We start from the raw sequence: 27,233 nt of genomic DNA on the forward strand, positions 1-27,233 counted from the left end.
ACAAGAGAGAGGGAGGCAAGTCCTCAGGGAGAGGGAAGGCATTAGTAGAGAGGCCAGTCAGCAGGCAATGACTAATAAAATAAAGCCATGCGGGCACTCTGGGGATCTAGGATGCTGGCAGGAAACTGAAAACAAGTTCAGTTGAATATTAAGAGAGAGAGACAGAGAGAGAAAGAAAGAATGTTGTCTTGTTAATTTGAGCCCCCTGGTTCTGATGGGAATACAAAGACCATGAACAAAGCAGAGGACATCTTCCAGGCTGGTGTTTTCCAGGGTTATTGAGCACAATGTATTCTTGGATGGATGTTAGAAATAAGGAAATCTGACCCTAGGGCCTGCTTTCCTCCTTCCTTCTGCATCTCTCTCATACTGTCTCTCTTCATTTATCACAAATCCCAGGCTCTAGTCATTGAGGCCAAGCTGAAGTTTTTATAATTTTCCCCAAAATATGACCATGCATGTTTCTGTTAGTAGAATGATTTTTCTTCAGCCTTAGATCAAGATTGGTTTTTGTGTTTGATTTTTGTTTTTCCATTTTGTTCTTTTCTTCCCCCTAGTTGGAGTGGGAACGTGGAAGCACTAGTTCAGGAAGAATCTATCAACCTTATCATCATACTCTCCCGTGCTGCCCAGGTGTTCTGATACATTCAAAGTACATACACGTTACTCCCTGATGATGGGAAATTGGGAAGCAGTCACCCTTACTGTTTTCCAAGATGACATGCTGTCTAGCTCACTTGATTCCAGAGTAAAAGAGAACTTAAATGAGAGTCCACCCCCAGAGAATGGTAGTTTCCAAGCCAAGGTCACATATACAGTCAGCAGTGCACCAAAAACTCAAATCCACATCTTTGTACACTATTGGAATGTTGTGGAACCCTTTAGAATCATCTTCAAAGTTTCTGTTTGCTCATTAGTAAAATCAAATAAACCATGGCTCTCTTTCCCCTTAGGTTACAGTAAGGATCAAGTGAGATTCCTGGATTGGTACATATGACAAATGGTAAGCATTTTTGTTTTCTTTGTCTCCCTCCCTTAATCCTTTCTTCTGCCTCTCTTGCTCTCTCTTTGAGAAGCAGAGCAATTTCTCATCCACTGGTTCACTCCCCAAATTCCCATAACAGCTGGGACTGGGCCAGGAGCCAGAAACTAAACTTAGGTTCCCTATGTGGGTGCTAGAGACCCAATTATTTGAACCATCGCCTGCTGCCTCCCAGGGTGTGCATTAGCAGGAAACTGGAATCAGGAGTGCAGCTGGGACCCGAACCCAGGCACTCTGATATGGGATGCAGATGTTCAAAAGGGCTGTCTTAACTGCTGTGCCAAATACCCACCCCTGAATATTTCTTTTTAGCTTAAGATTGAAAATGAAAGAAAATGGTTACCTACCAGAAATAGATATAGTGATTTACTGTTCAATAATTCACATTTTTCAGACACTTTAATACCTATTGAAGGCCATGTTAATTTGGCTAAAAATTGGTTTAAAAAGATGTCAACCCCAACCCTGGGGAAATGTGGGATCCAGCAAGAAAGTCTTTTTCAATTTAATTTTTATTTTTAATTGTAAAATAATTATATATATTTGTGGGGTACAATGCAATATTTTAGTACATGCATATATTATGGAATGAACAAATCAAGCTAATTAACGTATTTGTCACTTCACATACTTATTTCTTTGTAGTGAGAACATTTAAAATCTCTTTTAGCAATTTTGTAATTCATACTATGTTGTTAGTAACTATTGTGCAATAGATCATTAGAATTTATTCTTCCTGTATAACTAAAATCCTGCATCATTGGACCAATATTCTCCCTTTTCCTGTCTGTTTTTCTCCCCAGCCCCCTCAACTTCTAACTACTATTCTGTTCTATACTTTTCGAAATTCAGCTTTTTTAGATTCCACATGTAAATGAGATTGTGTGACATTTGTCTTTTTGTGCCAGGCTTATTTCACTTAGCATGGTAGCCTCTAGATTCATCCATGTTGTTGCAAATGACAGCAGACTTTTGTTCTTTGTCAAGGCTGAATATATTCCACTGTGTGTATAAATGCCATTTTTTGATCCATTCTTTTGTTAATGAGCACGTCAGTTGTTTCCATATTTGGGTTATGGTGAATAATGATGCAGTGAATGTGGGAGTACAGACACCTTTATGACCCACTGATTTCAATTCCTTTGACTATGTACTCAGAAGTGGGGTTGCTGGATCACACCGCCGTACTGTTTTCCAAAATGGCTATAACTTGTCAAAGAATGAGAGGTGATTTTCCTCTGTATCCTTGCCAACACTTATTATCTTTCATCATTTGGTAATAGGCAATCTAACAGATGGGAGGTGATACCTTATTCTGTTTGTATTTTTCTGATGATTAATAATGTAGAACTTTTTACATATGTATGTGACTGGCTGTATATCTTCTGAGAAATATCTATTCAGATCCTTTGCCAGTTTTAATGGGGTTGTTTTGTTGTTAATTACAATTCCTGTAAAAATCCAAATGTGATCCTTTACATAAATGGAAAAAATTCTCAAATTCATGTAGGACCACAAAAGATCCCAAATAGGCAAAGCATTCTTGAGCAAAATGAAAGCTAAAGGCATCCTTCTACTTGACTTCAAAATGTATTACAAAGGTATAGTAATCAAAGCAGCATGGTACTAGCACAGAAACAGAGACCTTGTTCGATGGAATAAGAGAGAGAACCCAGAAACAAATCCACACTTCTTTGTTCCATTGTTTTTTGACAAAGGTGTTGAGAACACACAATGAGAAAATGGCAGTCTTTTCATTAAATCATGTTGGGAAAACTGTCTATATGTAGAAAAATGAAATCGAATCTTTATCTCATTCCTTATGTAAGAATCAAGTAAAAATGGGTTGAATGCTTTAATGTAAGCCCGAAACTATAAAACTACTAGAACAAAACATAGGACAAGATGATTTCTTGCATGTGGTCCCAAAACAGGCTATGAAAGTCTTGTAAAAAAATCTCATCATAACATGATTGTATGAGCAATTATGTTTGTAGAAAAGAACAGTGTTCTGTGGTGTTCACCACCCTGAGATCTGTGGCTTTTCACTTGCATTATAAAGGATGACAAGGAGTGTCTTAGGCAGGCATATCCAAGGCCTTGAGGTTTGTAGTGCTGAAGAAAAATAGGGTGAGTATTTACTGGATGCAATAGACTCTATGCTCAGCATTTCACTAATAATTTTATGTTTCATGTATGGAAGACAATTTATGATAGGCACTGTTGTTAAATCATTTTGACAGCTATGAAAACTGAAACAGAATTATTACATAATTTTGCCCAAGGATTTGTGGATGAGAAGTGGTAAATGTGGGATTCATGTGATACTTGATACCAAAATCTGGGTTCATAATTAGTACTGTGTGAGCTCTGTTCAACAAGGAAACAAGAAGGAACAAAGACTGAAAGTAGTTAGGGTCATGGAAGGGAACTCAAATGTAGAGAGAAATAGGGAGTTGTCCAAAGATCACAGCTAATAGGTGACAGAAATGAAGCTGAAGCCCAGTGACTTCAGACAAATTGAGAGACCAAGGCAGAGTGTCAGAAAATTCACCCCTCTTCCTGAGACACACCAAACACCCTGTGCATGTCTCCACTGTTCTTTTTGTGTTAGGTTTTCCCCAGGATCTCCATTGGTGGGGGACTTCAGAGAATTTGTGGATAACACATGTGCATAATTTCTTGATTTAGTGAGATGAAGAGGAGTGAGAAAAGGTTGGGCAGAGGGCCAGTCCATAGTAGAACTATCAGAATCTTAGGTTTTGTCTACGGACTCCTTCTAGTTCCCAAATGCATCCCCCTACTACCTTTTTGATTAGGTTTCTGTTTCCTTACTATTCACCATTTATGTTTCTTCACTTTTGGAGGAAACGCCTTGGTTACCAACTGTATCAGGCACTTCAGGTTGCCTTCCCAAGCCACCATAGAATAGGTGCTTTCTACACAGCGTCAGTTGTGTCCACACAGCCTCTTCTTGGTGCATGTGTACCGAGACTGTGCAAGCTCTCTGGGGCAGTCATCCAGATAATCCCATCATGAGGACTCTGCACTCATGGCTTCATCTAAACCCGATTATTTCCACAAGACTCCATTTCCTAATATCATTGGATTGAAGGTTGGGACCTCAAAAATATGAATTTGGGGGGGACACATATCAGTCCATAGCATCAGCCCATAGACTTAGTGTCATGCTCAGAAAGGTGGGTCTTTGTTGGTAAAAGGGATGATGAAGAGGTAGTTTGAATCCAATAGATAACTATTTATCAACAGTGCCACAGGCGCTGCTGGGTCATTAGGTGGAGGTGGTTGGGTAGTCTTTGAAAGAGTCAGGTTTATTGGAAAAGTCCCAGAACCAGATAAAGAGAACCCTCACTACTGATAGCCAGTCCATGCTCTCAAGGTAGGCTCTGTCATGGTGAGCCAAACAATACCTATGTCAATACCTCTGTCAAACAATACCTGCTGGTTATTGGTCTGCCACACAGAATAAAGGCCATCTTTTCCCATCGAGGCCCATATAGAAGTTTGGGTTGAAGACTGACCCACACTCAGTCTAAGATTCCTTCTCAGAGTCTCCAACCATTCCTAACTGGAAATACTTTCTATAACTTTACCTTTGGCCATCTAAATATGCTCTGTGCTCATTGCACAAATATTTCTCTAACTTTCCTGTAAAGTGCTATGTCTCAAGGCAAAGTAGGATCAGTCACCAGATTTCTTTCTTTCTTAGGAAAGAAATATTTTTTGTTTGAGAGGGTGTGAGAGAGGGAAACAGATAATGATCTTCCACCTGCTGGTTCATTTCCCAAATACCCACAACAGCCAAGGCCGCAAGAACTAGGAATGGAATCCAGGTCTCCCATGTAACAGGACACCGAGTACTCAAGCCATCACCACTGCTCCAGGGTCTGCATTAGCATGAAGCCTGGAATTAGAAGCCAGAACCAGAAGTCGAACCCAGACATTCCAGTGTGGGACACAAGTACCTTAACTGGTGTCCCAATCACTAGGCCAAGTGCCTGCACCAGATTTCTCTACAGTGTCTATATGAATAGACGTGATTCCACCAGATAAAAGCCTGGTCCAAAATGAACATTTCTGCCCTAAGGCACAGCAAACGCCATACCCAATCTTGTCACCTTCCTTACTATATCTCAGAATCTCCTCCTCAGCCTCTCTATGAAAACTGCCTTTTCAATTTTTGATATTTATGTTCTATGTTGCTTTAAAAATAACTTGTTTTTAACCTGCCTCTTTTTGAAACAAATTTGGGGCTGGTTTATTTATTTATCTAACAGCAGTGCAGAGGCTGGGTGTTAGATCCTAGGTGGATGTCAGAAGGTAGGTTCCTCAGAACTGGCTTTGCAAGGATGAGAAAAAGAAACACAGCAGCAAGGCTAGTCTGCCAATTTGGCAGGTGTTCGTACCAAGTCTGCCAGCTCTTTCTGAAAGCACCAGTAATTTCTTGTTCTGGGCACAACTGTTTGGAGTATTGGCACAAAAATTTTCTAGAGAGCCTGGAAGAATGGAAGGAAGACTTGTTTGATGCTCTGAAGTCCCATGTTAGAATCAGGACCACACTACTCATTGACTGCAAACAATCCCTTTGTACTCTACGGGCCTTATTTTCACCATGTGTAAAAAAGAATTCAACTAGGTATTGACTCTAACAAGATAATACTAGGCAGTAGAGCAAAAGGAAGAGCTTGGAAACATGGACTTTTTATAAACAAGATGCATTAACACACAAAGATTCTCAAAATCCCAAAGAATAACATCTCGGCCTCTCACTTGGCTTGACCAAGCTATGGCCAAGTTTATGACCATGCAACTTTCCCTCATCACTTTCAGACCCAAGGAAAACCTAGTTACATCATAAAAACATCAGTTAATGGGAAGCATCAACTGGATGAATTCCTAAAGCCCTTCAAGAACAAAGGCTTTGAAATTCATTATGCAGGCTGGCGCCGTGGCTCAACAGGCTAATCTTCCGCCTTGCGGCGCCGGCACACCGGGTTCTAGTCCCGGTCGGGGCACCAATCCTGTCCCGGTTGCCCCTCTTCCAGGCCAGCTCTCTGCTGTGGCCAGGGAGTGCAGTGGAGGATGGCCCAAGTGTTTGGGCTCTGCACCCCATGGGAGACCAGGAGAAGCACCTGGCTCCTGCCATCGGATCAGCGCGGTGCGCTGGCCGCAGCGCGCTACCGCGGCAGCCATTAGAGGGTGAACCAACGGCAAAGGAAGACCTTTCTCTCTGTCTCTCTCTCACTGTCTACTCTGCCTGTCCAAAAAAAAAAAAAAAAAAAAAAAAAAAAAAGAAATTCATTATGCAGACATGGGGGCTATTCGGTGTCATTTGACATCCCATAACTTTATTTTTGTGGAGGATTAGTCTAATAACTGCTAAATAAAATCATCCTTATTTTCTTATAAAAGGATCTTTGGAATATTAACTATGGAACTTTAACTTACCATTCTGCCCCTGAAATACTTGTTCCGGCCTTGAAAACTTTTCCTATTCTGAAATCAGTGTGCTTCTCCAAATGTACCTTCAAGGGCTACTCTGAAATCCTCGTACAAATCTCCAAATTCACCAGGTTAACTCTCCACCAATTCCATGATCTTTTCTGGCTATTTCACCCCAACCTTCACATTCCGATCTACAACCTTATACAGTCTCTATTCACAAGGACCCCTGGGTTTACAGGATACTTGTTATCAAGTCAGCATTAAATAGAATCAACACAGTCATCTTTCTAAGGCAAAGAATCTGTACAGCACATTCCAGAAACTGACTCAATTACAAATGTTTTTTTTTTTTTTAAACTAAATTTCTGTTTAATCCTCAGTTTCATCCTAAAAATCACTTTCTCAGAGTGGTTCATTCCTCTAACAATTTAGTCAATGTTGTCCTATATTCCATGCCGGCAAAGACTAGCTATATATGTAGATAAACTATATTGCTTTCATTTTTCTAAGTAAGACCAGGCCCTGATTTAAATTTTATTTTAGTATTTTAAGGCAGCAGACTCTAAGAAAGACCTAGAGAACTAAAAGAATTATTTTGGCAGATAGTAAAAGAAAACAAGTAGCAAAGTGGTTCTATTTTGGGGGTTTGTCATTGCTGTCATTTTCACATCAAAGAGACTTGAGATCTAAATGTCTCCTAACTATATTACAAAATCCCATCCTAGCATTTTTATTCTCCCTGCTACTTACTTCAACAAGAACACTGATTTCCTGATGAAAACTCTGGAGGGCATTTCCAAAGAATTTTGTCATCACAATTAAATTGAAGAAACAATAATAGCTCCATTTATGGGGCACTTGCTCTATGCCAGGCCTTATGCTAAGCACTTTCCAGGTTTATCTCATTCAATCCAAAGAACTCTAAGAGGAATGTGTTATCACTACCACTTTATGAAATCAGAAAGCACGCCTTTGAGAGAATAAATTAATTGTAAATATTACACAGGATCACATATAGGAAAGTATCTCCAAAGTCCTTGCTTTTAACTATTTTTATAAAGTGTTTTCTTAATATTTACTTATTAATTTGAAAGGCAGAGTTAGAGAGAAAGGGGCAGAGAGAGATCTTCCATCTGTTGGTTCACTACCCATATAGCCACAATGGCCAGGGTGGTGCTAGGCCAAAGCCAGGAGCTAGGAGCTTCTTCTAGGTCTCCCACATGGATGCAGGGGCTCAAGCACTTGGGCCATATTCCACTGCTTCCCCAGGTGCAGTAACAGGGAGGAGGATTGAAAATTGAGCAGCTGAGATTCGACCTAGTGCCCATATCGGATGCTGGCACCGCAGGCTGCAACTTCACCTGCTATGGCATAGTGCCAGCCTCTTTTATTTTTAACTGTTAGCATGAATGTATTTATTGAGGTTCTTCTCTTGTAATTGTGTTGTAAATATAAATAGTCTCACCGTCCCACCTTCAAAGAGCTTACGGTCCTAACAGTAGAGACAACCTTTGGTCAAGGACAGAAAGTAAAAACTCAAAAGGATCGATAAAAGTACAAGAAAGGCAGCTAGTAAAATAAAGGAAAAAAAAAATCACCTAACACTGAAGAATGAGAAACATCTTCCAGGACAGTGATACTGTCTGAGAAACTGGAAATAAAAGCAAGGATATTTTTTTCTTTATCTCATTCTTCACATTAATTTCATCACTAAATCATGTTGATACCATCTTTAAAATACACCAGAGATCTTACTGCTTTAGTTTCCTTTGCCACTATATTGTCCAAACCAACATCATCTGTCATCTAGACTATTGCAGGCACCTCTCTTACCTGGTCTCCCTGAAACCCCTCTGTGAAAACCTAGATTATTGTTATAGAATTACACAGCTATGTCCTTTTTCATAAGTCTTTGTGGTTGTCTTCAAACACAGAGTAAATTTCCTGCCCCCTGAGTGTTAGGTTTAGCCAGGTACTTGAGCCAATGGACTATCAGAGAAGACTTGATCCAAACAGAGCATTTGTATATAGTTGCATAATAGAGCTTACCTTCTCGTGTCTGATCTTCTGGAGAAGATAATTGCTGCCTCTCCACCTTCGCTCTCAAAGCAAAGAGGCATGGGCAGACCTAACTTTCTTGGAGTTCAGCCTGATCCAGAATAGGTGAACTGTTGTCAACATGCAAATTGATGATTTAAAAAGTTGTAAGATACTAAGATATCACTTATTATGCAGCAAAAACTAATATATAGTTTTCACATCAGTTTATCAATTACAGTCCCTTCATTACAGAGGAAGTAGAATGATATTGAAAAAAATATCAGATCATTTAACTATACTCCCAAGCTTAAAATCCATTAGTAATTTTATTGTATTTAAAATCAATCTTGGGGCCATTATTGTGGTGCAATGGGTTAAAACCCAACCCGTGATGCCAGGTTGAATCCTAGCTGTTAGTTTCAGATCCAGTTCCCAGCTAATGTGTCTGAGAAGGCAGCAGAAATGGCCCAAGTACCTGCCTAGATTTCCTGGCTCCTAGTTTTGGCTTGGCCGAGCCCTGGCCACTGCAGCCCTTTAGGGAGTAAACCAATGGATGGAATTCTCTCTCTCTCTCTCTCTCTCTCTCTCTCTCTCTCTCTCTCTAATTGCCTTTCAAATATGTAATCTTTTAAAAATCAACTTCAATTCCTTATCATAGTCTGCCCAACTCTGCTCAACATGCATTATCTTTCTGTTCATTGAATATACAAAGTCACTCTCACTGTTCTTTTTTTTTTTTTGGAAAATTCAGAAATACATTGTATGTATTCAATGGAGAGTAAGGCAAAACCTGGGAAGACAAATAACATACTCATATTTTGAGCTTAGATGATTTAATAGAATTAAAGTGAGAGAAGAACAATGGTTTTGACAATAAAAGATGCCAAGTTCTGTTTTGATGTGTCGAACTAAAAGCATAGAGGCCAGAATCTTGGAGGGGGGTGGGATGGAAAGGCAAAATAAAAAGGAGAAGAAATCAGAGAGGGCTCCAAAAGCGGAGTTGAAGAGCACATAGTCTCACAAAGCTTAGGGTTTTTGGGAAGGGATGTGAAGACTCCCAAGGTCTTGGGCTGCATGACACAAACATGTGCATAGCTGTATTTCTTGATTAAAGCCACTGAAGGTGTCGAGAGGTTATGGGGGAAAAAGTTGCTATAATACAGAAGTTGTACTTTCAAAATTTATATTTATTAAATGAAAGTTTTTTAAAAATTAAAAAAAATAATAAAAATAAATATTATCTGGGAAAAAAAAACAATAATCCTAGAGAAATAGAATCATTAAACTAGAGCATAAATCATCTTTTAAAGTATTCAGAATGGACTTGGAGTTAAAAAAAAGAATAGGGGGAGAAGTTTACCTTAAATAATGTACTGAAAGCTAGTAAACCACTTGGATTCTAAACACCATGTGATGCTTTATGAGTGTCCCATTCTCCAACACTCTGACTTTCCCGTGCCTGGAATGAAGATTAAATGGAGGCCTTGCCTTAGATGTTCTCTGATTTTCTTTGTACCTTTAACATCTCCATGGTCTTTACAAGATAGGTTAGGGATGCTACAGCTTCCTGTGTTTGCTCAAAAGATACTCTTCCCGAATTAACTACCTCAGTTAACAAATGGAATTTGGCACAGATCTGAGATGAAGTTCTTTAGTTTAACATTTCCTTCACACATAATTTAAATCTCTGAGTCCTATTTATAATCACCCACTTGGAATTAAATCTAGAAGCCATTGTAGTTCACTTTTCTCTTCTATGAAAGAATGAACATATGTCCAAGTGCGCGCATGCACACACACACACACACACACCTCTTGCCATCCTTAAGACTGACAGTTCTTGAATATTCTGGAGCCAAGTCAAGTACAGCCTGTCCCATCACCTCTGTTTGGAATGCCTTAAGAAGAAAAGCTTACGCTATGCCTTGCAATATGTTCAGTGGCTTCCACTTCTGTGGCTACTGAGCATTGGCATGAAATGCATCATTTGGAGCCCTTGACTTGTTCTTACATCCCAGAAGAAGGCAGCATCTGCCCTAAGCCGAGTAAGTGACCCAGTTTGTGGGAGTTTTTTCCAGGGCACCTCATTCTCCTCTGTCTGGGCCAAGATTTTCAATGCACCTTGTCTATAGAGCTGATTTTTCACATTCCACAGGGGCTCTTACTGCTGTCTAGCTCTTTTCCAAGCTTTATGACTCAGTTCAAAAGTCAACTCCTTGGTGAGCTTTTCCTGACTACCTCTTCCAAAGTAGGTGTTTTTCTCTACCACACCGATTTTATCGTCACATCCTATTTTCTTTGTGGCCCTACTAATAACTCTAGTTTTTCATCTGTGAATGTATTTATTGCCTATCTTCTTAATTAAATATACAGGCTCCATGGAGACCAGGACTATATCTGTCATTCTGCAGTGTTCCTCCACTGCCTAGAAAGTGTGGGACGCACAGTGGTTGCTTGTATTTTTCAGTTAATGATGCAAAAGAAACTATGCCCAAATTCAATCAAATATAGTAATGAACATTTACTATGATGTTAATAGTTCTGTAGATCAGCTAGGACAGCTCCACTTCGGATTTTGTTTGGTAGGTTGACTGGGGCACCTATGTTGCTTGTATTTCTTTTTCTTCTGGGAGCAGTAGACTCTGTGGGGGCATGTTCTTCTCATGGCCTTTGCTTGAAACATGCCATCTAGCATCCAGTTTTCCAAAGCAAGTCACCAAGTCACACGAACAGGCATAAGATTAACAAAACAAGGAAGTATGCTCTTCCTAAGGAATTTGGGGTAAAGATGAACAATTGCCAATTAATAATCTCATCTACCACAGTGCTTCACAAATACCACTGAGCAAATAAATAAATTGTTTCTAAATCAGTTGATGTTTTAGCTGAACTACTTTCTAGCCTTTGTGATTCTGATTCTCATCACTGCTAGGATTTCAACTCACTGTAAATCTGTGACCTAATCTGAAAAAGCCATACTACCCTATTTGCCATGGATTGGGGCCAGCTTTAGATCTCTACCTCTTTACCAGAGGTTAAAGCCTCCTTCATTTGATCCTGACTCTCCTGCACACCCTCTTCATGCATAAGGAAGGTTTCATTTCTGCCAGAAACCAGAGGGAATGGAACCAATTAGAAGAACTTACCATCTGGTGGTGTGGGCTCATCAAATTTGCAGCCAAGATTCCAACTGGGACTGTTAAAGAGTTAGTGCACAATAGCTTCAGTGAATGGAGCAGATGTCTTGGACACTGGAAGAGAGTCTAGGTGCCTCAGAAACACCAGACATCTTAGGGATTGCAACTCCAATGTATTGTCAAAGAGTAGCCTAAAGGGACTACACATGCCCGCAGTCATACCCATGTGGGTGGACAGCATTTCCTAAAGTGTCTCATGAACACAGGTTTGCTTCCAACTGGCAGGGGTTATCAAAAGCACCTCACAGCTTTGACTGACTCATCAGCCCATTTTCAGCCTTTAACCTCTGCTCTTGCCGTATCCATCAGAATCCTGTATATGCTTCTCTTATTGATGGCTCCTCTGGCTTAGTATTTTGACTCTTTGTAGTAATCTAACTTCCAGCCACTCTGAATACTCTCTTCGGAAGACATGTGGAATGGGAGGACATCTGTATTATTTTGCCCACTGAGTATCCGATTTCCATTTTTTTTTATATTAGCACCTTGACTTTATTTGTGGAAATTATGTTTCCCCCTTGTACATATATAGTCATGCATTTCTCAAGGCCAAGGACACATTTTGAAGAATGTTTTGTTAGGCAATTTTGTTAGTGTCTAAACACCACACAAAATAGATGGCATAGCCTACTACACGTGCTTTGATATGGTACATAACGTTGTATATATGGTTTGGTCATTGACAGAAATATTATCAAGTCCATGACTGTAGTTTGTGTTGGCTGATTTAAATCAACAGTCACTTAGTTCTTCTAATCACTTAAGCTTAAAAATAATCATTAGATTAGGCTAACTAAAAACCATAATATCCTGCCCACTGTGTCATATTCAGAAATGAGTAGGTGTCCTGGTTTTTATTCAGTAACCGCATGCCTAGGACTTTTGTGGAAATACTAGGAAAGAGAACTGCCCTTTCCAGTGGACTGCGAGCTGGACAGGTAAAGGCTGACAGTGCTAGAATATTATGTGTGCTACATGTATATCTGAGAGTCAGGCCAGTCAGGAGAAAAGCTGGAGTACATGCCTCGGCTCTGATGACATCATTCAAGTCCTTTAATCCAACTGTATGGGTACCTGAACTCAAAACTTTCCAGTTAGTCGGATTTCTGTCACCTACCCCCCAGGATTCTTGAGTGTCACTCCTAAATGAAGTTGTTCCTTTGTCCCTATAAACAGTGTTGTGTTTTTTTTTTTTTTTTGAGCCAACAACACCCTATGACCCACATATTTGATTCATTTTTTGTGGACTGAATCATAAATGAGAAGAGATACTTTCAGATTTAGTGTTGCAACATATTTGGATTTAGGATAAACTTAGCCTTAAGATTTCAGTTTCTCCATCCACATTCATAGATAATGACCACCCTCAAAGGAAAATACTAAAGATTAATTAGTCACATTGTACTTAGGGTACATTTATGTTAATGGATAGGAAGCCTGGAAAATTACATTACCCTGTATTTGCCTAGCACTTCTGATTTTTTTCCGTTTCTTTCATGTTAGTTAATGGTATTTGCTTGTTTTAATAATTCTCACCCTGTATTGTACATCTGGAAACTAAACTGCAAATAAAACTTTCAAGATCATATTATAACTCATTGTCAGAGCTGGCATTGAACAAGTTATATCAAATTCTGCATATGCTAATGTTCTATTGGTCTAGAAAGCTCTTAAAATCAAAATAAAATAGACAAAAAATCAGAATAATCATAACTTTTTAAGAAAAACATTGGAAAAAACTAGATATATAATAAATGGCTTAAATTAAGGTACATATGTACAATTGGAATGATTGCTTTTAGGAATGTGTTGCTGTAAAAGAAATACAGTTGTTACAGTAAGTTAAGAATACTCTAAGACATTAAATAAATATATTAATTTTTAAATTGATTCATAAAAAGTTTATCTCTAGTCCTATATGTACACAAGCTTGTGTTCCCATGACTTCCTAAATACATATATTACTTTTGTACACAAAATAAAAGCTATGAACAAAAAGTTCACTTCTATCCTAAAGATTCTACAGAATGAAACTCACTGAAACAGGCTTAACCACTGGGTATCAGTTTCATTAGCCTCCAACTGCATCCTTAACTCCAGTGTCGCCTGCATCCTCTGAGTCCTGGTCCTGTGAATACCTTGGGTTTCCCTGTGCTCTAGCAGCAGGCAGAGACACACCAAAGACGGAAGAGCAGTCAGGGGCAGAGGGAGAGTTCCAGTAACCTCAGTGCCTGGCACACGTTGACCACAGCTTGCATGAAGCACCACAGGCAGCTTGAAAGGGCAGAGGGTTGTGTGACAAAGGCAGCTTGCACTGATGCAAAAACAGGCATGCTGCTGGCTTGGGAGGGGAACTCCTGGCAGTCCACAGGGTGATGAAAGCCCCCGCAGCCTGTAGGTATTTAGGCACTGAATGGGAAAACTCAAACGAGGACTGCTCCCCTGTCTCCCTCCAAGAGCTCCATTTCTTCACTTGTGAAAGGAGGAGAATAAAAGCGCCCACCTTATGGCACTTTGCTCTATGGAAAGTTGATTTGAAACCCATTGTCTTTTGGCCCCTCTTGGAGTAATCATGTACGTTTGATGTCATTATTACCATCTTTTGAAAGAAACCAAGTTTCAAAAGAGAAAAAAATAGACGTATATGAGCCATACAAGGCTCATGCATCAATGGCAAAACCAGGTCTTGGAGCTGCAATCCTTCATTTAGAAAGTGGAACTTTACACCTTATTTAGGACCCTTCATGACAATAGTCCAGAAGGAACTGGAATGAGCTTTCAATATGACTTACACCTGGTTTTCACCATCACTTTCCAGCTACACAATAATCGCCATCCACAGGAATTTACAACACAGACTGCTGGAACTCTCAAAGCTCATAATATCAAAGCATTACTGTTGTACAAAGCAATAAATCAGGTTTATTCTCATCATTGCAACTGCTGTTATATGATCTGCACCATTCATTCATTCATTCATTCCTTTAGCGTGACTGAACACTTCTGTGGTAGAGACTATTATGGCAAGCTGAAGAAAACAAGGCCGCTGACCTCAAGTTGCTTAGTGCAGTTGGGCATACAGGACAAGAGTCTGGATGACTAAAACCTAGAGCTAAATGGGACAATTGCTATAGGGAAGTATAAAGGGCCAAGGGGCCAAGAAGGCCATTAACACGAGAAAGCAAGGCAGGCTCAGTGGAAGAACTGAAATAAGAGCTAGTACTGACCAGAAGGACAAAATTTCAACAGCGGGATATTGAAGGAGCAGTTTGTGGGTGCAAGTAGAATGCTTAACAGTGTGGATGTTAGGACCACTGAGTCATCTGGTTTGACCAGAGACTGCAGTTCAGTTTCGTGTGTGACTTTCCTGTTGATGAAATAAGTGAGGGCTCTAGATGGTTCCCTGATTCACACAGCCTTGGCAGATGTCCAGGCCTAGTGCCAGATCAGTGATTTCTACAAACACCCATGGATACACACAGATCCACATAGAACCACAACTCACCCCTTCACCCAGCCATTAGCTTCCCCCTTCCCAGTCCCTCTGCCCATCTGCTAGACTTCATCCCAAACTGGTGTCAAGAGTGAAAGAGCAAAGGCCATTGCCATGGAAGCCACAAATCTCCGGGGAATGTGAATGTGGCAAAGTGCTCTCAAGCATCTGGTTCCTGGTAAGAGAACAGAACTCTACACAGGGCATTTCTCTGCTGAAAAATCTCTCAGTCAGTTTCCAACAGCTCTTAGGCCACAGACCAAAATCTGTAATAGGGCCTTGCAAGCCTGGTCCTTGCCTCCTTCTCTAGTCCTCATTCTCCCAATATCTTGCTCTACCAGGCCTCTGCCAGGGAGACTTCTTCTAGAATATTCTTTCTGATCCCGACATTACATTGACCAAAGTCTTCATTTCTCAGCTTCGACAGCAACTCACTGCTGTCCAGAGCTGGTTTGTTTATTATAGATCATGGCCCTTTCTTATAGATCACTTATCAGAACCTCTAGTGATACACTCATTCGCACATCCCTTTCTAGCTGGTAAAAGCTCCAGGAGCACAAGGCTGCTTTCTGTTTTGTTCATAATTGTAAGCATTCAGTAATATGTGTGAAATGAGGCCCATAGTCCCACAGTAGGCTTAATACTCCTATATTTGCATATAAAATGTGGCGTGGCTGTTCAAGTTGGTGGGAGTAGGAGGTGGTTCAGAACTTTCTTTAAATTCCCAGTTAGTTATGAGGCCCCACCCCGACCAAAGCCTGGAGAGCTTTTTCTCCCCCTGAATTTGTTCATATTCTCTCAGCTTAGCATATAATAGCTTTAGAATGACCTTTGGTGATCATGAGCCTCATTTTATAAATAAGCATGAGGGGGGTGTGTTTCTCCAAAGTCACACTTACCAATTTAAGAAGATAATCCAGCATTCAATTTCATATCTTCAAATAATAATTGACCATACTTTTCACAGCACTGAATCTTACATACTTACATATGTTCTTCCTGTCTACACTCTACCTACCTTTTTGAATTCAACTCAAATGCTCTTGTTTTAGGAAGACTAGATTCCTCCAAGCAGGAGTTTTCCTTCCTCCCCTGAATAAGTACGAGAGAAAAAAGGCTGTTCCTGAAACCAGCTCACACCTATTTCCTCAATAAGAAACTGAGCCCCTTAAAGGAAGACTCAGTGTCTAACACATTTTATTTTCTTCAATCCCTAGTGAAATGCATTGTTACGGCAAATGGATTTCATGTCTGCATCAGCTTGAGCAACATGTAGTCACAGCTTAAAATGCTGTGTTGAGAAGGAGTTTGAGGTCGTATGCAGATTCAGTGGCAGAGAATTCTGTAATAATAAATTCTGTCTGCTGTGATGGTGCATATATCTCATAGAAGGCCATGATAAACATGTTTCAAATGAATGAATGAACAGATAAATTAATCTTATTAGTTTTCCATATCCTGAGCATCTGGGAAGGAGTGGTAATGTCACTCCTCCCATCAGAGGTTTTCAAATTAGCAAATGATATACAAATACTTTTCTATACAGAAAAGCTGCTGATCACTGTTATTATTTGAGCATAATTTGAGTCCCAAACTCATGGAGATATTAACCTTATAAGTCATAACTGAGAAGGTAAAAACTTAACCCAATTATTGTATTTAGGTGATAGTTGTCAAGGGCAGGTCCTTAGGGCATTGAGAGCATATGCATGAGAGGTAATTTTCATGATATGGCTGGCTATAAAAGCCTGAGTTGGGCCCCACCATTCTGAGTCTACTGCATAGCTCACAGCATGATGGTTCCCCCATGCAGTCTCCACTATCGTCATATTCCAGCCTCATCAGATGTTCAAACCAGTGATCTTGGAATGTGAACTTCCAAAAGCCATAAGCCTAAATAAATCTCCTTCTGTCATAAGCAGCTTAACTTAGATATTTTGTTATAGTGATGAAATGTTGACCAATATAATCAATATTATAATAAGAAACAAGATTCAACCTAGAAAAATGTTTTCACTTAAGCATCTTAATGTGAGAACACAGGCAAAGATAGAAGAGTTAAACTCCTTGTAACCTCAGCCAGAGAACTTTAATCACTTGCTATTGAACTGAGAGCATAATACAGTTGCAGATGACAAACTCTGAACTCTCCACCTCATGAAAACAAGCATGTGCAATGGTGGTTGAGGGGAGTGGAGGAGGAATACTGTGACTTTACCCACTCAACATAATCTCCTGTCATTCTACCATGAGCATATGCTTGACCCTTCAGTGGTTGTTCAAGTTTTTCCTTCCCCAATAGCTCAGTAAGTCTTCATTATCTACAGCCAAAGCTTCTTCCACGGAAGTCTTAGTTTTAATCCTAAACCATAATCTTTCCTAGGTAACTTCTACTCTTGGGCTCTTTCTCTGCTATTTCAATTTTTTTTGTGTTCATATAGTCACAAATCTCCAAAAGCAGAAAGCTTGTTGAGTTTAGGAGTGCCAAAAACTGGCTCCAAATCCTAGTTTAGTCTCTTAGTGCATAATATGAAGACATAATCTTAGTAACATTGTCTATAAAATGGGCAAAATAACTTTTAGAGAATGCTATAAAATATAAATAAGACAGCATTTTGGAAGTATATAGTATATCATAGGTCTTCAAAATAATCCTTGTTTACCCACCACCAACCACTGGGGTGGGGAACCTTTATTCTGCCAAGGGCCAATTGAATGTAACATCATTTGCAGGCCATAGAACATTTCCATATTAAAAATTTGCCTGCTATAGATTTATTACATTTCAAGTCCAACCTGTGGTTGCCTTGGCAGACCCAGACCAAATGACCTCACAGTCCCTACATGATCTATGGGCTGGATATTTTCTACCCCTGCTAGACAGACTAATTTTGACACCAATAGTTACAATTCTTTTATGTTCTTTACTCTTTGTTACAGGGTGAATAATATATATTATTAGAATGATATAATGATCAATGCTACAGGATATAAATCACAAGAGAGCAGGCTGTCCTTCTTACAGGATGGGCCAATCAACATAGTATGTTTATACTGTCTCTATGTATCGCAGGAAGTAAAGACAACTTTGATAAACTTGAGAGATTATATTTTAAAGAGAATAGCACTTGTCAGTTCTAATAGGAGATGAACAGGAATGTGGATCCAGTGTTGCTTAATGCCCCCAAGTTTGTTTCAGAAAAACCAGAAATCTTGATTTATATGCCAAATTTTGACAAATATTGTGCAGGTCAAATAAAACAAGTCTGCCTGTTGACTTAGTTTGGACTGTTCATTTGCAACTCTGAAAATTATGAGTGATACTCAGACAAGAGCTAAGAGGCCATCTGTCTGTTGCTAGTGCCAGAGTCTTGTTAGAATGCCCCTGAGCTTCCCAACTAGGTCTACAACAGAGGGAACCTCACAGTAATTAAGGATGCTACTCGACACGACACCTGATCATCACTTAAGCTCCCAACATCTTTATGTTGTGTGATTTCCTGGCTCCTGAAGACAGTTATTCATTTGTATTAGGGGGACTACCAGATGTTCTCAGCAATGCCAAACTATAGAAATGTGGGGTCTTACGGTACAAGCAGTTCCTGTTCTGATGGTAGAGCAAACCTGTACCTCTGTGAAGGCATAACCACAGCAAACACTGCAGGACAACTCAAACAAGCTATGCAATTTCAACACTTTCAGGAAGCAGCAGACAAAATGGGAGAAATGGGTCAGATGGGAAGGAGGACATCCAGATGGGCTTCTCTATGTTTCATCCCAGCAAATTGAGGCTACATAGACCTGGGTCCCATTGTTACCAGATGTATTGAAATTGTAGAAGAGGCAAGATACACAAGTTTGAAGGAAACTGTATGATTCTTAAATAGTAAGTGGGCTCACAGTATCCACCTTTGATGCTGTACTGGCTTGTTGGTCACTTGGCAACCTTTGTGCAGCATTTGATAAATGGCAAATGAGAAGTCCACCATGGGGGTTCCCTTAAAATCAGACCAAGGCAACAACAGTGTAAAATGTCTTCTGTGTTTTTGTGTGTGCTGTTCCCTCTGCTTGGAAAGTACTGTCTCTCCCACCTTCGGGTTCCCTTACCTGGCCTTGAAAAGCTTCCATTTACACCTGAGACTCACTTCAACCAAAACCCTCCCATAGGCCAACTCCCCTCCTCATGGTTTCTCTAGCACTCCATGAAATTACTGCTGTAGGACTTAGAACATTGCATTTTAATTTTATCCTGACAGGACAGTCTGCTCCTTTAGGGATAAAGTCCTCCAGGGCAAGAGAATGTGTCTTACTTTTCTCTGCATATCTGTCATTTAACATCATGCCAGAGATTGGTTAAGAACTCAGAAATGCTTGCTGGAGGAATGGAATAATTTTTAAAGAGTTTCTCAAAGTGTGATCCTCATACTAACTACTACAGAATTCCTCCCAGGTCTGCTCTTGAATATTCTGATTCAGGGAGTAGAGAGTCCATCCTGAGTCTTGCTTTAATCAAACTCCCTGGAAGCATTTTATATGCAGTGAAGTTGAAGGACCTGCGGGTCAAACTGTGGGCTCTATCAGCAAAGTGACTCTGTTGTCTTCCTTGCTCCTGATATTCCTAGCATCTGGCACATGGCTGGCATGAAGTAGGCTTTAGGCATGTGTTTATTAAATGAATAAATGGATGAAAGAATGAGAAGGCAAGAATTAAGTTGCAACAATGTTCCTTATACCTTTAATATGAATACCAATAGGCATCTCATTCATTCCTCTCATCTATTCCTTTATTTGCACTTACCACAAAAGCATCGAGATAGGCCAGAGAGCTGGTTAGCACATAATTTCTCTGTGAACAGATTCCCCCACCCTATCCTTGCAGACTTGAAAGACTGCTCAGAGAATATCCCAAGCCATATGAATTGCTGATTTAATGACTTCACTCTTAATAATGGTGAACAAAGAAACCAAGAAAGATTGAATGCCAAGAGGATACCAAACTCTCAACTTAACCAGTGGTGTTATGATTCCTGTCTTCCATTTTCCATACTCTATCACCACTACTCTTCCTTTTTAATCCCATTGCTAACATGTCTAGCAGAAATAGTTCCAGTTAAACTTCCTCTCCCATCCCTTCTCTACCCTCTGGTGGAGGGATAATGAATAGCAAAATAGGGGGGAAATGACAGCAAACATAATGGGAAAAGGTAGGACTGAGATCATTCATTTATGGTAACTTCTGATTTCAAAACAGCACATACAATTAAAACTGAACAAGGTGTTTTTCTTGTTTTTTTTCATGTATAAATAATTAAGCCATTATGCCCAGAACTTCTCTGCTCCCTTGACCTCTTTTACTCAATAAATTGAGACAGATGTAAGATTGGTTTTTCCAGACCAATGGGTGACACTGAGCATAATCTTAAAGTGTTCCCTAGCCCCACACAAAAATTAATAGATATTCCTCCAGTAAGCAGGAATTATAGTGCCACCATTTCCACCCAAATTGCCCAGTGCTCCCACTGATCTTGGAATTAAAGAAAAGAAAGCAAAGATCTAAGCACAAAATGACATTATTGCTTTTCAGATGATCTGTACACCAGTGTCCCCCACTAGATTGTAAGTTACCTGAAAATAAAGACATTTTATCATCTCTACATTCCAATCCATCTCAGTTTGTGGCTTTGAAGAAACATTTTAAAAAGTATCAAATGAACAAGACGGGAACTCAAGAAAAACTGTATACTGGTGTACAGAAGGCATCAAGTTCAAGAATCCAGATCCATTTGATCCAAGTCCACTGACCACAAGGAAGAGCATTCCCTGTACCATATTTCTTCCTCCCTGATAAATAGCCAATGATTTTATTAGAGATCATGTCTTGGCCTGTGATAATAACACAGAATCAGCACCCTTTGCCTTAGAACTTTTCTTCCTGCGTTTGTCTTTTATTGTATTGTCCTGCCAGTCAACATCTTGACATTGGAGAGTAGTTAACATCCTTTTCCACCAAGCTCTGCCATAGACATTTCTTAACAGAATGAGTAAGTACACATGCCAGCTATTATTAATTCCTCTTGATTCTCTAAGCAAGTAATCCTTCTTGAGTAATGAAGTTCTTTGAGAGAATGACAAAAGCTAAGGAATATCACAAAAGCTGTGGAGCCTTTCCCTGGGAAATATATTAGTACACAGGTGAGTTAGAGATAAATTGATAGCCACACCCAAACTCTCCATTCATAGACCCTACAACAAACTATCAAAAGGAATGGAATAGCTAACTACTTTCTCAGTGGTATTCTAACTTCTCAAGAAGATGGTTTCATCAAAACAACCATTCAAGAATTAAGTCTCAGTTCTTAAGTTTGGTGGGTAACAGAGTAGACAAGATTTTCTACTTCAGCCTTATCACAATGCAGAACGGCTATTTTGTTTATTCAGTTGGCCACATCTGTGCAAAATCACAGATACAATTGAAATACTAAGTTTTTGCTCTTATTTTCTTTATCCAATCTCTGCCTTCCAGGACCCTGACAATTCCCTTTAGCTCCTTGGGTATATCACTATAGTTGATTGAGTTGCCATAAGGATTAGTGCATAAATCTCAGTGCCCAGAGAGTCACAAGACCAACATTTACTTCCTGGGTGACCTTGGGCAAGTTACAAAACCTGTTGCTGACTCAGTTTTCTCTTCTCTAAAAGGAAGATAACAGAGCACTGTTCAAAGCTCCTGCAAGGATTAAGTGGGCTAACACATAAAAAGCAATTAGTGCATTGCATGGGCTGTAGTCAGTGCTTAATAAATGGAAATGAATGTTACTCTATGAGTCTAAAAAGTACTTATCATTCTTGATACATGGCAAGACCTCAAAAAGTGAAGTTTAATATGATTCTTGAAATTCATAGAAACACTATCTTAAAAGTGGTCTTAAGGAAAAGGAGAATCTTGGATTTTTATTTTGAGACTTAAAAGCCTGTTCAGCTTAAACTGTTGAGAGAATCCATGGAAGAATATAGGGAAAAGATGAAGGAAATACATTCTGTCCCTTCAACCATCCACAACTCAACAGAAGCCACCAAGTCAACAGTGGCTCACAAATCCTGTGGTCCCCATTTCATACAGTTGTGGGCCTCAAATTGTTCTTACCCACTTAACCTGCACTTCCCTACCAAAAATTTCTACTTGAACTTAATCCCTGGAGATAAAGTTTCTATTTTTCTCTACTGATTAATTTTTATGCTTTCATCTGGCATAAAATGAAAATCCTACAATGACATAGGTTCTTTTTCAGTCCTAGTTTCCAGAAAAAATATCTATGGTCTTCGTTTTTTTCTCCCCATTTTTATAATGCATTCAATTCTGATGTCAGAGGTTTAGCTTCCCCTTCTCCTGCTTGAGGTCATTTCTGTTTACTTTATGCTCAAAGGCTGTCTTACAACCTATATCTTGAGCAATCAATCACTCCAAGACCATTTTGGAAATAATCAAGGCACCAGGTTTCAATAATTATTGATCACTTCCAAAAATGGGAACCCAGCTATACAATTTCCCATCTACTCTTTCTTACCACGCTACAGGGCCATTTACTTTCTCCTTTTAGCCTTAGACTAGAAATTTCTTAAGCATTTAAAATCACATTCTCCAAAAGTCAGAACCTTTAGTTCTACATCTCTCAGAAGTTTCCTATGTGTGAAATCCTCTCAGCACAACCAGAAAACCTTAGTGAGGTAGGAGAGAAGCAGTCACCCTAAGTGCCCATCATGCTGGCATTTAAAGTTGGCTGACGGTGAAAAAGCAAACCCCTCCCATGAAGCATTGCAGGATCTAAAATACCAACTGCTGGAATCACTCAAAAGGCTCTTGAAATTTTTCTTGGAGGGTTTTCTCTTATGAAGACGAATGACAAGTCAAGTCGTTTTTGCAACACCACCACCTCCCCACAGGCCCTCCTTTCACAGTTGTAACAGAAAGAAATCTCAGAAATAGAAGCAATTACTTACATCTATAGGTCATCTCAAAGCTGTCGCTGATGTTCACAATATCAATCTGGGGAAGCAGCTTTGGGGGCTCTGTGAGTTGTGACAAAGCAAATCTAAAAGCGGCATGTTCCTGTGATTGCTGGTTTGGAAATAATCCCCCTATGAGGAAAGAAAAATGCAACATGGTATTTGGACTAGAGACAGGTTTTGGTTCAACAGCCCTCCCTAAAAGAGCCCCTTTCTTTTCCCTATGCCACACTCAGTCGTTATGGCCTTCAATGGGAGGGCTAAGAGTTGGAGAGACTCAACAGGATGGTGACGTTTAAACTTCTACAGATGAGCTTTTATGTGATAAGCCCCCCTGATGTCTATCCGTCTGCTCAAACATTGGACTGATTGTGCACCCCACACCTCAGCTAAGGTCAGAGAAAAGAGGAGACTGGCAGCATTTATCTCCCTCTTCTCTCTCACAAACCACGTGGGAGGCCTATGCTCTTGCATACACATGGAGCCTCCCTGTGTCGGAGTTGTCTTGTGTGGGCTCCAGCTTTCACCCCAGAGCCTTACAGGAAGTAGGTGTTGATAAATGTTGCAGAGTGGCTGAAATCTAGCTCTGGGACCCTGTGGGCTTCTCCAGAACTATAACCATTTATTTTGATACTTTTGGTTTTGGGACTGCCAAGGTTGCAGTGCAATTCAACAACTTTATGGCCCCTAAGTTTTATTCTTCATTTCCTCTGAAAACTCTTGAATTTGTGTAAATAGTGTGTTTCTGTTTCTTTCACCACTCCTGATCCCAGCTACCTAGGAATGGCTTGTTACATAAGGGGTTACCATTGTGTGTTTGCATGATAGATTTTGCTCTTCAAGGATGTGGGGTCTTAAGAATGTCAACAGAATATGAATGCTCCATTCAATGAGAAAGCACTTGAAAGGTGCCTGCCACAGCTCCTGTTCTAAGAAAGGAAGTACATGGCTTACATTTGCATTTACTATGGCCACATAAACAAATGAACTTCTGTAAATGAAAGCTATTTTCAGAGATTTAACTAGAGTGAATATTTACACCAAAGTTTATCTCACGTCCAATGGGAATCACAGTCCCAATGGAATGCACTCCTAAGTTCTTATACAGTGGACACATATTTGTTTTTTAGAACCAATAAATAAAAGCCAAGTTGGTTTTAAATATGATGAAAAATCTGCAGCAATAAATGAGCAAACATTCCATTTACACATATACAAAACACTCCCAAGCCTTCATACCCATGGTGATACACACAGACATATTTGAAGAGAGCAAGTGCATATATCACTAGACAAGCATTTATAGTCACTGAAGTATTGGCCATATATAAATACAAGCATAAACAATGCCACAGGTAAGAGTAAGTGATTTCCACATGTATATATACCTCCATTTTAAACAGCAACAAGAAAAAATAATTCTGCTTCTGATGCTTCATCCTCCCTCCCAGATGACCACACCCCAAACACTTCTCTGCCCCTTCCTCCTTGTCCACAATGAATGAAAGAGAAGGGGTGGGGAGGTATAAAGCTACAGGCTGGGCTGCAAGGCAAGTGTCTTGCAAAGGCAGGAAGTTTTGCGTGTAAGGCACTAGCACACATGTACCTATGCATTTGTGAATGTAGCTTAACAGGTGTCAAGAAACAAAGCAAGTTCCTCCATGGCCATTCCAACTACCTTGGGAGCCAGCTTGTTGGGCCGAAAGAGACAGGTATTGCAGCACATGTGTGCCTGAGAAAATGCCAACTTCCCCATATTCTCCCACAAACACATCCCACCCAGCAACACACACACAGAGAGAAGACAAACTACCAGCACTGGGAACTTTCCCTAGGAGACCTGCCTCCCTATAAAGGGAATAAAGCAGAAACTAAGCCAAGCAAGGTGCCTCTACGCAAAGCAGTTCCCTGATTCCGGGACACCGGCAGCACTGATATGCTGGTCACACTGAAGCCCCAGTCCCTTGTGGGCATGCTTTGCTATCGATGTCACTGCTCCTGTTTGTTTTGCTTTTCCCCTGTGTTAGGAGTAGCAACATTTGCTAGCTCGCCTATGAATGCGAGGGGTGTGGGTGGGGGTTAGAAGCCCAAAAACTGAGAAAGGGAAATGGGGACCAAACAGCACGAGCATGTTGAAACCTGCCTCCAAGTTGACAGGAGGGAGCCCAGTGCTGGGGACAGCGAACAGGAAAGGGAAAGGAACATGTGTGTATGTGTTTGTGTGTAAAAGAAAGGCAGCCTCTGTGGACAGGAGATCTAAGAGGATGGCTGACTGAAAGGAAGGAGAAAAGGCTGGCTAGGAAGTTCTAGGTTGGGGAGAGTGGAGACCACCAGTGCAGCATGGCAGACAGCAAAGAGAAGGCAGCTAGAGACCAGAGCTAGAGAGAGCCCCCTTGCCTCCCAGGGGGGCCTCTGGCATTATTTCAGTGGCTGCAATAAACCCAGCACCCATCACTCCTTCTTTTAGAGGGTCTCTTTCTCCTCCTCTAGAGAAAAAGAAATGACTGCCTCCCTCCACTGAATAGATATGTGCATATCTAATATGGAATCACACACGTAAATACACACAGCATACATATTTATATAAATAAGTGAAACCAGGCACCGTCAACCAAGCAACAGAGTTAACTCCTTAAACACCCACCACCCCATTCCATGCCACAGCCTGCTGCTTCTCCCCCGAAGCGTGATTCCTCCATTTCACACGGTTCTGTCGGGAGTGTGAGTGGTGTGCATGTGTACCTGTGTGTGTGTGTGTGTGCAGCTGGGGGGATGGTGGTAAACACTTCTCCCTCTGTCCCTCATGCCATCCAGAGAAGCCCCCCTCCCCTCGCTGGCAGCCTAAGTCTCTCTCCCATCACTGCTGCCGTGAGGCTTTGGATGGCCAAGCACAACAGCTTGGATTGGGGAGGGGCAGCACGGATTCCCCCCCCCCCCCAAAAAAAACCCACCCTGGCCAGACCCAGAAAGTCCCTCCCCAGCTGCCCCTCTCACTCACCGATCTGGATATTGTTGGGGAAATTGGCACCTACTACCGTGCCTAGGAAACCGGTGCAGAAGAAGGCAAAAATGTGCTGCATATTCCTTTTTGCATTGGCGAGAAAGAAGCCCAGGTCCAATCATAGATTTGGTGTTTCCCCCCCCTTCCCTTTATTCCTCTCGCTGTTCTGCTGTCCCTTTCCTCCTGCAGTTCCTGCCTTCCTTGCTTGCTTCCTTCCTTCTGTGAGGTTTGTCTGTTTCCCTTGGAATCCACGCACTTGAACTGCAGCGTTAACACCAACTGACAGCCAGATTAACTGAGCAGGGAAAGAGAAGCCCGTCCTCATGCTAGCTGGAGCGCTCGCTCCCCCTCTCCCTCTCCCTCTCCTCTCCTCTCACAGCCTCTCTCCCTCCCTTGCGCTTTCGCTCTCGCTCTCCCCCTCACACTCACACAGGCAGCTAGCTCCCTGCTAATACCCGCCTAGCAGCTCAGACTTGCACAGCCATCTCCCCTACCTGTCACCCCTGCCACCCCATCCCCAACTGATCCTCCCTGCTACGTGTGTAGACAGGTGGGTCAGTGGGTGGGTGGGGGTGATTCCGGGCACTGGATCCTGAAAGGAGCAATCCCAGGGTCCCCTTCACCCTCCCCCACCTTCCTCAGCTCTCTCTCTCTTCCCTCCTCCAGCCCCAACCAAGGCTGTTGCTACTGAGAATGTGGGTTCAGCTGCAAGTCAGTAGGTGGCAGGGGGTCCCCACACTAGCCCTCTATCCACGAATTCACCAGCTGCTTGATCTAGGTCACTTTTTCTAGGAGTGCACGGGCTGCGCTGGATATATCTTCTGCACTCCACTGGCCCAATTAGTCCTACAACTAATTCCTGAGGGGAAGACCCTAGAAATCCCTCCTAGGAAATTTTAAAGGGAAAATTAAAAGGAATCTGTCCCCTCTCCTAATGGAAAGAATGGCAGAAAGACAATGAGAGGATCTGGAATGATGGGCAGGTGTGTT

The 27,233-nt window shown here is 40.9% G+C and overlaps 1 protein-coding gene across 4 annotated transcripts in view; it reads right to left on the reverse strand.

The window, feature by feature from the left end:
* GRIA1 (glutamate ionotropic receptor AMPA type subunit 1) overlaps nucleotides 1-26,322 on the reverse strand; it is a 322,608-nt gene extending 296,286 nt beyond the window's left edge. For all 4 annotated transcript variants that reach the window (XM_062189705.1, XM_062189704.1, XM_062189703.1 and 1 more), the window contains exons 1-2: nucleotides 26,241-26,322; nucleotides 23,237-23,374 (exon numbers count right to left, since the gene is read on the reverse strand). In XM_062189705.1, coding sequence (XP_062045689.1) covers nucleotides 23,237-23,374; nucleotides 26,241-26,322 — 220 coding nt within the window. The remainder of the gene's footprint in view (nucleotides 1-23,236; nucleotides 23,375-26,240) is intronic.
* Nucleotides 26,323-27,233: the final 911 nt, after the last annotated feature.

The sequence above is a fragment of the Lepus europaeus genome, chromosome 4, assembly GCF_033115175.1.
Source record: "Lepus europaeus isolate LE1 chromosome 4, mLepTim1.pri, whole genome shotgun sequence".
NCBI classification, from domain to species: domain Eukaryota; kingdom Metazoa; phylum Chordata; class Mammalia; order Lagomorpha; family Leporidae; genus Lepus; species Lepus europaeus.